General features: G+C 35.0%; 1 protein-coding gene across 1 annotated transcript; it reads right to left on the bottom strand.

The window, feature by feature from the left end:
- Nucleotides 1-9,469: 9,469 nt before the first annotated feature.
- Nucleotides 9,470-10,426, bottom strand: LOC307101483 (olfactory receptor 6C6-like; the record flags this gene model as incomplete). The annotated part of the gene is made up of 1 exon (XM_079774473.1): nucleotides 9,470-10,426. The coding sequence occupies one exon, from the start codon at nucleotides 10,424-10,426 to the stop codon at nucleotides 9,470-9,472; it is 957 nt and encodes a 318-aa protein (XP_079630599.1).
- Between the last annotated feature and the right edge of the window lie 3,994 nt (nucleotides 10,427-14,420).

Genomic DNA, 14,420 nt, shown 5'->3' with positions numbered 1-14,420 from the left:
TTCAGATTTGAATCTATTAAATAGACATAGAAAAACAACTATAAAAGTGGAAAAAACAGGAATTTAAAAAACTACAGACATAGAAAAAATATTCAGAATTGTAAAGAAGTTTAAAAGGTGGATTCAATTTGACAAGAGAGATGATATAGAAAATTATAGCATAGATAACCTAAGCAGCCTCTAATTGACTGTTCCATTTAAACCAATTACCTGTTTATAATGATACTTTTTTTCTCCATTTGAATTTGAAAGATAATTTAAATTTTAGCTGATCATTTTTAGATGAGTTTAACACAGTTATATCAGTGTTAATATGCAATGTTTATTCAAAATTCCTTACTTCATCAAAACACTTTTTAAATATGTGGAACATAGAAATAATAAAATTACATATCCTCTATATGATTGAAATATTGTAATATATATTAATTACTTCTTCTCAATGTGATTCTTTTCCATTGTTCCTTTATCTCATTTCGTGTAATTGTTATTTTTCTTTAATTTCAAATGTATCATTCTTCTCATCAGTTGCATTTAATCAGGAGGTTTTGACTATTCAATCTATATTAAAATAGAAAAATATATAATAATTCAAAAGTCAGTAGATATTACTTTACTCATACTTACAGAATTGCTTTCATATATGATCAAGATAATTATTCCAAATTATAAGTGACTTACCATGGTAATGTATATTGATATAATTCTCTCATGGAAATATGGTAAAATCAAGAGTCAAAATAAATTGTGAGTATCTCTCTCTTGTAATATTATAAAATATTCCATTATTTCAAGATTAAATTTAATTTCAATCCTTTTTTGGAGAAGAATTTGAAACAGACAATGCAATCTAAAAATTATATACATCTGCTAATATCTTCCACCTTCATTCACACTCATTAAAATCACAGACCCAGGTATTATAGATAATTCCATTAGAATATCCTTTTATGCCAGATAAGATTATTTTTCTGTTTTTATCTTACATATTTTAATTTTTTAAAATTTCCATAAAACTTCTAAATAAAAAGGTGATGCTCTAGATTTTCTGGGAAATCTCAAATGAAAGGAACTCAAATTTGTAATAAAGAATAACTGCTTCCAATTGAATACCAATAAAAGCCACAGTTTTATTATTTTGCTTATAAAATACACCAAGGGATTAATTGAAATAAAAAGAGGAAAGAAAAAGAAATGCCCTCTGGAGACTAGTGTCAGGACATACCAATTATGAAAAAGAGAGAGAGATGAGGAAACAAAGAAAGAAGGAAATAAAAACCACTAAGAATTGCTTTAACTATAAAACTGAAAAACATTATCCCAAAAGAGAACTAGAAATAATTTAAACTCTATACTTAATGCAAACAAGAATTTCAGATTTTCCACTGGGACAATATGGCCAATTCTATTGGTAAGAAAGTTTACCCTAAAAAGAGCCTCTCTCATTTCCATTAGTCTATGTGTTAGGATTGCATTAACTTGGTTGTGACACCCCCAAAAAAAAAATTGGGGTAAGGGGAGGCAGGTCTTAAATGTTTCCCTATTATTTTTGAAACAATCTATAATAATAAAAGCATAATATGCTAATTAGACCAGACAGCTGAACGACCTTCTGGACGTCATTCGGATGTCCTTCCGGACAAAGCCACCATGGCGCGTGCCAAGGCAGAGGCAGTTAGGGGTGATGAGGCAGGCAGGCAAGTGGTTAGGGGCGATGAGGCAGGCAGGCAGGCAGGCAGGCTAGCAGTTAGAAGCCAGCGGTCCTGCATTGCGAGAGGGATGTCTGGCTGCTGGTTTAGGCCCGATTCCGCAGATATGCCCCCTTGCCATGCACAAATTTCATGCACCAGGCCTCTAGTATAAAACAAAGAAAAATAACAACAAATACACAATGAGGATCTTTTATTCTTGAGTAATTATTTGGTGCTCCAATTGCTACTCAATACAGTAGCATGTATATATGATAAAAGGAATATTCTACTAGATAAACACAATGCAATCATCATTAGCAAAACATTAACATATACTATTAACATGTAATTCTCCATTTAAGTTTCACCAATTGTCTAATTTTTTTTCATAGAAAACAGAATATAGTTTAGAATTACATTTTATATAATTGTCATATAAAAGACACATGGTAAAATCAAGAGTCAAAATAAATTGTGAGTATCTCTCTCTTGTAATATTATAAAATATTCCATTATTTCAAGATTAAATTTAATTTCAATCCTTTTTTGGAGAAGAATTTGAAACAGACAATGCAATCTAAAAATTATATACATCTGCTAATATCTTCCACCTTCATTCACATAGTGTCTTTTAACCCTTTGCACTCGCTTGCTTTTTTCTCAATTCCTTTATTCTACTTGGGATTTAATTTTTTAAATCCCCCAGATTTTACAAAGCACAGCAGTAGAATAAAAAACTGGAGTTTCTTTTCATACAAACTTATTTATTTGGACTTTTTTTATATTTCAAATTATTGATACATTCAAAGAGTATAAAAAGAGCTGCTACCGATGCTAACCATGTCGAGTCACACTCGACATCCGAGTGCAAAAGGTTAATTTGGACTAGTTCCCTAGTCTTTTCTTAACTTTCAAAAATGTTGTTGAAAATTATTTTTCAGAAATTATATATATATATATATATATATATATATATATATATATATATATATATATATCTCCTTCAATCTTGGTCTGAAGTTTCTGCATAATTGTATTCAATTCATTAATCTTTGATAGGAGTCTCACAGAAGTAATGATATCCTCATAAAATCCCATCAAGGTTCACACAATATCATTTTTTTCCTCATTATTGATGTTGTTTTCTTTTATTTCTTGTTTAATGTGACTATTACAGAATTGTCTACCATAAAGCTATATTTTTATCTTTGTAATTAATAAGTACTTTGTATAAATACTTTGAATTCTATATAAATATCTCAATCTTTGTAAAACATCAGCTCTATAGATTACTTTATATCAGTATAGATTCATGGTTTCCATTTTTATTCATTGTTATCATTATTTACTTTGATTCTCAATTGCCCAGATTTGGCCAGTGAAGCTGCCTTCAAGATTGGTCCCTTTTCCTTTTGATACACCACATCAAGTTTCAAGGACTTCTTTATTTCCTGGCACCACAAAGTGCTTTAGGCTCATCTTGTACCTTTTCTGCACCAACTTTGGTATCAGCCATTTCTTCAAGGAATCCTGGTTCTTATAATGAAAAGTTATTTTAAAACCCAGATCTAGGTGCCATATGCACTCATTGTTATTGGGGCCCTCATAGTGGACAGATTCGCACACACACACATGCACACACAATTTATACATATGTAAAATATATACAGAAGGATATATATATATATATATATATATATATATATATATATATATGTATATATACATATCTATATATATACACACACACACACACACACACAGATATAGATAGACAATAGAGATAGATACATAATACACATATATGTATACAAAATGCATATACATACATAAATATTTGTACCTATATTTGTTTCTACAATCTCTCCTTATATATAACTAGAGGCCCGATGCACGAAAATCCGTGCAAGAGTAGGCCTCCTTCCCCCAGCTGCCTGCACCAGCTTCCCTCCGGCACCCAGGACCCAGGCTGCTTCCCTCCTCCTGCTGCCCGCAGGCACCCAGGACCTGGGCTGGCTTCCCATGGGCCGCCAGCAGGCACCTGGGACCTGGGCTAGCTTGCCTCCGGCCCCAGCTTCATTAGGAAGGACGTTGTGAATGGTATCTGAAAGACATCCAGTCTAATTAGCATATTACCCTTTTATTATTATAGATAACATGATTTCACACCAATATATCACCCAGCACCACAAAGTGTACTCACTGCATTTATATGACGTGCAATTGTAAAACAAATGTGGCTCAAGGGGATGATATTTCCTCCAGAGATGTTTAAGTTTTGGTTTTGCCAGGCACGTGAGGCCCTTAGTAATCCAGGATAATCTCAGTACAAATGCATGTATGAGATTATTTGAAGTTCAACTTTATAGTACCTACTAGAGTTTCTCAGCTCAAAATTAGAGGTGTTCACCAAGTCTTCTCTTTTTCCATGGACCCAGGGATCAGAAACATTGAGTTTTCTCTCCTCAGTTTCTCAGTCATCACCTCTGAGTCAGGGAAAATGAAACCCAATTGTCAATCTTATTTTCTGTATGTCTATTCAATGTATACTGCACTGACAATCCTTCCCTATCTTGTTATCTTTTCAATTAATGTCAAGCACGTGTTTTTCATATTTCCCATTTCTTCCAGCTCTTTTTCACGTGAGTCTTGGTATATATTCAAAGCTCTCTGGAATTAATTTCTTCATAAGTGGTTTTAAACATTTTCCTAATTAGAAAAGAAGTTCAAAGTCATCTTTAGATGTTTCATGCCCCATGAAATTCAGCCAGTTTTGTATAGATTGTTTCTCTATTCCTTATGGTTTCACAGAAGGATTTTACTATTTTGCAGATTCTAATCATTTCTGGCTGCAAATATTGCCACTCATTTTGTGGATTATATTTTCATCATTTTTCTGATGTTTTCAGAAAACTGTCACAGCTATTTCTCTGCCTATAATGCTTTTAAGCTCTAATTCTCCATAATTTTGTTGCATGTACAAGTCTAATTTGGCAATATTTTGTTCATATTTTTTATATTAAACTAACTTTGTATAACCAAGTTGCTGTTGAATTATTATTTGCATATGTAACTAGTCTATCTTTATTTTCTGAATGCCCTTAAGATTCTCTCTTTTTCCTTACAATTTTAGCAATTCCTACGCATGTATTCCTACTTGATTTGCCTCCTCATGGATTTCTTTTTATTTAACTTGCTTAATTTATTTTTGAAAAAGGGAAGAAAATACTCTTATTTATGACAATACTATATTGTATTAATTTATGTTCAATTTCTTTACCACTCAATTTTTATATTGCATTGATAGTAAATGATAATGTGATATTTGTAATAGTATATTAAACACATAGATGATAGTTGGTAAACTCATTTTTATGATTTTATGGCAACCACAGGATCAAATATACAATTGAAAATTATCAGGGACTAGAAGGTGGGGAAATGGGGAGATGCTAGTTAAAGGGTACAAAATTCTAGTAATCAGATAAATGAATAAGTATAGGGAACTAATATACAACATGATGACTATAGTTATAATACAGTATCATATACTTAGAAGTGACTAAGAGAGTAGATCTTAAATGTTCTCACCACACACACACACACACACATACACACACACACACAATTAAAATTAGCCCTGGCTGGTTTAGCTCAGTGGATAGAGCATCTGCCTGCAAACTGAAGGGTTCTGGGTTCGATTCTGGTCAAGGGCATGTACCTTGGTTGTGGGCATGTCCCCAGGAGGGGGTGTTCAGGAGGCAGCAGATCGATGTTTCTCTCTCATCGGTGTTTCTAACTCTCTATCCCTTCCCCTTCATCTCTGTAAAAAAACAATAAAATATATTTTAAATTTTTTTTTAAAATTAAAATTATGTGTGCTAGACTTGCCCTAACCTCCTGGAAAAAATAATTACTTTAGTATTAATATAATTTATTTCCCTACTTTTATTCTTCTTCGTTCTCATTCTTCACTCCATATAAAGTCCATCTACTGCCCTGGCTGGGTAATACAGTTGGTTGGAGCATCATCCCATACACCAAAATGTTGCAGGTTCAATTACCATTCATGGCACATACCCAGGTTGCAAGTATGATCCTTGGTCGAAGCACAGATGAGGGGCAACCCATCTATGTTTCTCTCTCTTCTTTCCTCTCTCTAAAAATCAATAAAAACACTTTGTCAGGTGAGGATTTAAAGAAAAAAAAATATCTCCTGTGCACTGTAGAAACACACTTTTCAATAAGGGGGCCAAAGGTGTCTAAAGTAATATGAATGTATTACATGGATTGAACAATCATGTTAGAATCTTCAAATAATGTTCTAAATGGGAGAAAACTGAACAAGAAAGTGCAAAACAAATTTTATGTCTCCTAACTGGCCCCTAATGCTGTCATTACTCTTTCTTTTAATTTTTATTAAATTTATTGGCATGATATTGGTTAATAAGAATATATAGGTTTCAAGTGTACAATTCTATGATAGATCATCTGTTTATTGTATTGGTGCCTACCACCCAAAGACAGTTCTTATGTGTCACAATGTATTTGACCCCTTTACCCCCTTACTACTCCTCTATACTCCTTCCCTCTCATAACAACCACTGACATCACTCTTTGGGCAGAGCCAATGATAGAAGCAAAGACTTGCAATTTCTGAGACCATGTTTTTTATTATTTTCAAAGTATTTGCATTCAACTGTATGTTTTCAACTTATCCTATCTAATAAAAGAGTAATAATGCAAATTGACTGTCACTCCAACACACAAGACGGCTGCCCCCATGTGGTCAAAGATGGCCGCCCCCATGTGAACACAAGATGGCTGCCACAAGATGGCCAGCAGGGGAGGGTAGTTGGGGGGGACCAGACCTACAGGGGAGGGCAGTTGGGGGGGATCAGGCCTGCAGGGGAGGGCAGTTGGGGGGGACCAGGTCTGAAGGGGGGCAGTTGGGGTGAACAGACCTGCAGGGAGGACAGTTGGGGGAGACCAGGCTGGCAGGAGAGGACAGTTAGGAGGGACCAGGCTGGCAGGGGAGGGCAGTTAGGGGAAATCGGGCCAGCAGGGGAGCAGTTAGGCATTGATCAGGCTGAGAGGCAGAAGTGGTTAGGGTCAATCAGGCAGGTAGGCAGGTGAGTGATTGGGTGCCAGCAGTCCTGGATTGTGAGAGAAATCCCAGATTGGAGAGGGTGCAGGCTGGGCTTAGTATAATGTAAATGTTCTCTGTCCTCATTATGACTGACAATATTTGTCCAAATACATTCATTTAAAATAATTGTATGCAGTTTTATGTAAGGTACTAGTGGCCTGGTGCACAAATTCGTGCACATTGAAAGGAAACAAATTAGAAGAAATATTTTAATATTGCCATTCACCCTTTCTCTATAATAGAAGTGTCAACCAAATTCATGATCAATCAACAATGACAGATGGAAACACACATGTACGATTGGTGCCAGTGAGAGCTTTATATGTATAGCGCATGCTCAAGTCAACTTAGCCTTTTATAGATATAGAATAAACTTGCTTAATTAGAGCTGCTTTCTGATTTAGCTAAACTTTTTCCAGCCCAGTGAAGCAACCCAACTTCTCTTTCAGGTAATTGTCAGAAACACAGCAGTAAATACCAATATGAGTTGGATTATTATTATAGACCCCATGCAGGGAGAACAAAGGGTAAAATATTTAACTGCAGCAGTGTTTGACTATATTCTGTACAGTGAGAAAACCTGAAGTCATTTTCAAGGTCCACCATTTCTTATTTCTTTTCAGTCCAGTCAAGTTTCTAAGCTTTCTAAATCTCCATTTTCCGGCTAATGAAAAGAAAATAGTATTGCACCAAGTCTCCTATCTACCTACTCCAGGACTTTTGTGAGGATCAAATGAGATGAGGCATGGGAAAATGCTTCACAGACATTTGGTTACAGTGTAAAGTGTTTCCACCTGGCTATAAAGCAAGTTGGGTTCCTGGGCTGCAGAAACTTAGGGAGGCTAGTTGCTAGGGAGAGGAAGCTGGGGATTGCTATGTGATGTCATTACTTGGATGGACACTTAGGACATTAGCCTCTTATATCTATAGACTAGAGGTCCAGTACATGAAATTGCGCGAGGTAGCCTGCCACTGCTCGCCGCGCTCGCCACCCTGCCCACCTGACCACCACCCCGCCTTGCTAGCCTCCCCGCCCACCCACCTGCCACCCGCCTCACTTGCTTCCCTGCCCACCCTCCCGCTGTGCTCACCCGCTGCCCGCCTTGCTGCAATTGGAGCCTGTGGGTGGTGGGGGAGGGATTGAGAAGTGCACAATGCACCTCATGGTGACTGGTCATTTGGTCATCCTGGTCATCACGGACACTGGCTTTTTATATATATAGGTAGCCTGTTGCTAGGGAGAGGCCTGGGCATTGATATGTAACATCATTATCTGGCGCCCACAGCCACTGTTTCCCTGGCTGGGCTGGGATGTGGGCCGCATTTTGCACCATGGGTTCTCAGAAGCATCGGCTATGATTTGGTGAGCTGTCGCTCTGGGGTGGTGGCAGGGCCTGTGTCCCACTTGGGGAGAGCCAAGTGTTGCTTTGTTGGCACCAGGCCCATGGTGCTGTTTGTCTGTGTGCATCACTGCAGCTCCTGCATTGAGATTCTATCCCCTGGTGGTCAGTGTGTGTCATAGCAACCTGTCAGAAGGTGGGAAGGACACTTAGCATATTTGCCTTTTATATATATATAGATATTTAGTAAAATTTGATTAAACTGATACAAACAGAATGGATCGGGCATTTTTAGTTTAAAATATATAAAAGATCCCCAACCTCATATATAAATAAATTATAACTATATTTCTTTTATGGGTTACTATCAATTGTAGACCTAATACTGTAATGCAATATAAGCAACTTTAAATTTATGTATATCTATATCTATATCATCTATATCTATACCATCTATATCTATATCTATATATCTATATCCATTTGATTTTGGAGCAGAAGAGAGAGAAAGAGAGAGAGAGGGAGAGAGAGAGAGAGAGAGAGAGAGAGAGAGAGAGAGAGAGAGAGAGAGAGAGAGAAACACCAGTGATGAAAGAGAATCATTGATGGGCTGCCTCCTGCACGCCCCACACCTTGGATCAAGCCTGAAACCCGGGCATATGCCTTAACAGGGAATTGAACCATTATCTCCTGGTTCATAGGTTGATGCTCAACTACTGAGCCATGCCAGCTGGGCCATATAACCAACTTTAAGCAAGGCTTGGAGATAAATTATTTCTACTCTAAACAATAAGAATGTACAAATACCATATGCTTAATCATTGTAACTCTCCAGTTGAAACTTGTGTGTTAGAATCTTAGTTCCTTTTCTCATTTTATAGCTCTGATTACTGAACCCTTGAACCTTTAATTATTGTATTAATTTTCCAAGTTTCATCATAACTGATTTTTAAAGGCTATCTTGATCCTTAACATATTTAATTTCTCTCTTTTTTCATCACAATGGCAATTATTAAATGCTGTAATAATTATCAGATTTTGAGTTTTTTCTCACATTTTAGCTGAGAAAATACTTAAGAGCACATGCAACACTTAGCAATTAGCACATACATGTTGAAATAACTGTGTATATCTAGCAAGTTTTAGTTTTTGAAAGCATTCAGTACATGAAAGTATCACTTATGGAAAGAGACATTCCTAGTCAAAGATGGAATTTAATATTCTGAGTTGAAAAAAGCAGTTTACCACTAAAGAGTTTTCAATTTTCACATTCATGTTTCTACAACATATTACTTACATCCCGATTTTGTCTCATTGTTTTCAAAATAACAAAACCTTTGAAGCATATCCTTGAGAGCTTCTTTCACCTGCTGGTTCCTTAGAGTGTAAATGAAGGGGTTTAGTAAGGGAGCAACAGAGGTATTGAGCAGAGCTACGCCTTTAGTTAAAGACACCCGTTCTCTTGCTGAAGGTTTCATATACATAAAGATGCAACTCCCATAAGTAATGGAGACAACAACCATGTGTGAGGAACAGGTGGAAAAGGCCTTTGTTCGCTTTTGAACAGAAGGGAATTTTAGAATGGTTTTGATGATGTACACGTAGGAGAGGACCACTAACAACAAAGTGATGACAAGTGTCACCACAGCTAAGACAAAGGCCATCAGTTCTATGACATGTGTGTCTGTACAAGAGATCTGCAATAAAGGAGAAGTGTCACAGAGGAAGTGATCAATAGTTTTGGAAGCACAGAAATCCAGCCTGAGTCCCAAGACCAAAGGGGGAAATATGATTAGGAATCCAGATATCCAAGAGCTGAGTACAAGCTGACAGCACACTTTGCTGTTCATAATGATGGGGTAATGCAGCGGTTTGCAGATGGCAACATAGCGGTCGTAGGACATGGCAGCCAGAAGGTAAAATTCTGTAACTTCTAATAAAATAAAAAAGAACAATTGAGTTGCACAACCATTGTAGGAAATTGTTTTGTCTCCAGTCAGAATGCTTATTAAGAATCGCGGAATGCAGATGGTTGTGAATGAAATCTCTAAGAAGGAGAAATTTCGGAGGAAGAAATACATTGGAGTCTTGAGACGGGGATCCAGCATGGTGAGGAGAATGATAATTAAGTTCCCCGTCAGGCTCAGGATGTAGTTGAAAAATAGAAACAGGAAAATCACAATTTGCAACAGAGGGTCATCTGTCAGTCCAAGCAAAATGAACTCTATTTCCATTGATTTGTTCATTTCTTTATTTTTCCTATCAACCCAGAAAAAAACAAAATTTAAATCACAAGTGAGAAAATAGTTTTCTTTATTCTCCGCCATAGAATGTTCCACATTCAGAAACTTACCAATATGCAAATATTTTCACCAATCTATTTTGAGTTTATCAAAATGAACATGTCCTCTAATGTCCGTCATCTTTACAGAAATTCTGAATTTTTTTCCCATTGGCTAGATTGAAATAAGTATAACTTACCACTTAATAGGGGACTTATTATTCAAAATTTAGCTCTACCATTTAGTGTTGATCTATCTTCCAAAGAATTTACCCTAATAGACTATTTAAATAGATTATATATTTTTTATTTTCTGAAGTTTACAAATATTTTAAGTAATTTTATTCCTTTTATTCATCACCAAATTCAATTTCATATATCCTTTCTTACATTTTAAAAATAATTTTATTTCAATTTTTTAAACTTCACTGCTTGCTCATTCATTTATTTTATCAATGGTCTTTAGATTGAACACTTAGAAAATTCCTGGTAAATCATTAACAATGATTCTAATTGAAATGACATAGGAAATGAAAACAAGCAGAAAAAGTGAAATGGAACTTCCTATATTTTAATTTTTTTACTTCATTCAATTTATAATAGTCTCATATTTCTTTATGGTTGTGCAGATAACATTAAGAAGCTGTATCTTTTTGTTTAAATATAAAATGATTTTAAGCAGTCATAGTTCTAGTCACTGACTAGTGTTATAGCAATATTTCATAGTTATTAATTATAATTTGTTTTTTCGTTAATCATATTCTTTGTAGTATAGCGAGACTCTTTGTCTTAGCCACTTGCCAGATAATATTTTAAAAGCTTTCTTTATTACTCTTGTTTTAAAATATAAGTTATAGTGACTCTCAATCACTCATTCATTTGATAAATATTTACTTAGTTCTTCCTATGTGCAATGAATTTCTCTAGGTAGGAACTGGGGATTTAGTGGAGGCAAAAAGCATTACTGTTTCAACAAATATATATATAATTCTCACCCAAGGTCATGCATAGAGAGAGGAAAAGAAAGAGTGAGGGGAGGGAGAGAAACATTGATCTGAGAGAGAAACATCCCTGCTTGTCTTCCATAGGCTCAAACCTGAAACCCAGGTATGTACACTGACTGGGAATCAAACTGGCAACCTTTCAGCGCATGGGACAGTGCTCAAGCAACTGAGCCACTCTGGCTGGGTGACAAGTATATATTTTTCAGTTTATAAAGATTTAGGGTTCTGTTTAGGAATAATTACATTTTCTTTTAGAATTAGTTGTATTACTTTGACAAATTCCAGTGGTTATTTTGTTGCTGTTTATGTACAAGAAAAATAACTTCAATCTTAAAGTCCAGAAAAAAAAAATTGTTGTCAAAATCTTACATTCTTGCCCTAATCAGTTTGGCTCAGTGGATAGAGCGTTGGCCTGCAGACTAAAGGGTCCTAGGTTCAATTTCGGTCAAGGGCTTGTACCTTGGTTGCCCTAGTAGGGGGTGTGCAGGAGGCAGCTGATCGATGTTTCTCCCTCATCAATGTTTCTAACTCTCTATCCCTCTCCCTTCCTTTCTGTAAAAAATCAATAAAATATATATTTAAAAAAAAACCACAAAACAAAAAGAAAATCTTACATTCTTCTTAAGTAAATACACTTTTTAACATGAAAAAAAAAACAAAATAGAAACTACAATAGAAAAAATCAAATGTCATGTATTTTTCTTTTCTTTTAAATGAAGTTTATTAAAATAGATTTCTCAATTTTTCTAGGTGACTTGATATTATTTTATTCACACATTTTTAATGCTATTGAATTCCTAGAATTGTTGGATTAACCATATTTGAATGCTTGCCACAAAATTTTAATCTATTGTTCATGAATAATATTAGTCCTTGCATTCCAACATAAATATTTCTATTTGATTGTCCCTTAAGATTTTTTATTAATCACTTTCCTTCAATTAAAATATGAATATACATTTTACTTCATTATCTGAGGAATCTTAAGACTTGATAGACTAAATATAACTAGTAGACACATTATTTTATCATTTCTTATTTTTCATTAATGTTTTGTTAAATATACTAATAGCCTTTAACCCTGAACTGGTGTAAATGTTTTGTTAGATTTCCTCAAGATAAATGAAACAGACCTATAGCTGTCAGATAAAAAAGAGTAAAGGGATAAACCAAAGAACATATATGCATAACCCAGAGACACAGACAAGAGTATGGTGATGACTAGAAGGAATAGGGGGGGTGGGGTCTGGGGAGTAGTGGGTAAAGTGGGTGAAAATTGGGAAATCTGTAATAGTGCCAACAATAAAAATAAAATAAACCCTGGCTGATATGGCTCAGTTGGTTGAGCATTGTCCTCATATAACAAAAGGTCACTGTTTAATTCCCGATCAGGACACATAGCCGGGTTGCATGTGCAATCCCTGTCTAGGTGTGTGTGGGAGGCAGCTGATCGATATTTCTCTCTCCCACTCCTTTTCTCTCTCTCTAAAACAAAAAAAGTCAATAAAAATATCTATGATATATAAAAGCCTAAGTGACTGAATGACAGAATGACCGAACAACCAGTTGACCAGTCGCTATGACGCGCACTGACCACCAGAGAGCAGACTCTTAATGCTGGAGCTGCCTCCTGTTGGTCAGTGTGCTCCCACAGCCAACCTCCCACGGCTGGCCAATCTCCCACAGTCCCTCCCCTCTGGCTGGCTGGCCCTAGTCGCCCTGATCGGGACTGGGTAAGATAGCCCCAGTCGGCCCCAATTGCCAGCCAGGCCGAGGGACCCCACCCATGAACAAATTTGTACACCGGGCCTCTAGTTAATAATAACAAAATTTTAAAAAGGATCACAGCTAAGATGGGAACAAAAATCTCAAAAACAAAATCTGTTCTCTAATTTTTCCTTCAATGCAGTTAAAGTTTATAGAGTTAGATAAAACCAATGAATTATTTATTTACATATATATAACATATATATATATATGTTATTATATTTTAAAATTTTTATAGTAAATTATATAGGAATTCTTACTTTTCCATAAAAAAATAATAGATCAGTAAGACAATTTAAAGATCAATTAAATTATTTTGTACTTCCAAAATATCTCCCTAACTTCTGATTCAAAAACAAACAAACAAACAAAAACAAACAACAACAAAAACAAGTTAACCTTAATATTTAACTTTCCTTACACAGGACATATTGGGATTTCTTTTTTTTGTTATGGTATGCAGTAGAATATATAAACTAACTAAATTAAGAGCGATGATAATTATTTCAGGACTTCAATTATTGAAAGGTTATAAAAACAATGTGTGTTTTCTTTTTTTAAAAAAAAGAATTCAAATAAAATGTGAAATACTTTTTATTTATTTTTCAAAATATTCCCATTTTTTACTTAAGTTTACATTCACTACATATCTCAGTATTCAGATACTAAGCAACATTCATGCATCTCTATCATCCCTCCAGTTTGGTTAAAATTTCAGACAGAAAGTTTTCCTTAATCTTTAACTGGAAGTGTTATAGCATAGATTAAAATCTGGGAAGAAATACAATATCTAAGTACAGAAATTTAACATAATTCATGATTGTAACTAAATTTTATCTTTTGGCTCAGTAGAGACACAAGGGAATCTGTTGAAATCAGCAAACAAACAAATAATTAAAATATTTTTTGAGAGACTGGTATTCAGAAAGTACTAGTTATGTGCCAAAAAAAAAAAAATCCACTCAGCTTTTTCTTTTTTAATGTGGGAAATATGCAACAAAAACACCAATTGTTTCATAGTCCTAAGGTAATATGAAAACCTTCCTATCTATTTTTCTCGAATATGAAATTTCTCTTCCTATTGCAGACATAATAATAGTAATAACAATAATAGTCAAGTAGCAGACTTAATGTTGCTGTAAATAGATTCAGTTATTTTAGCACTTCCAAATGGCTTTATTTCTTTTC

This window comes from Cnephaeus nilssonii (assembly GCF_951640355.1).
Source record: "Cnephaeus nilssonii genome assembly, chromosome: 6".
Classification (NCBI taxonomy): Eukaryota; Metazoa; Chordata; class Mammalia; order Chiroptera; family Vespertilionidae; genus Cnephaeus; species Cnephaeus nilssonii.
The sequence above is the reverse complement of the archived record's forward strand: the minus strand, read 5'-3'. Positions and strand labels throughout refer to the sequence as shown.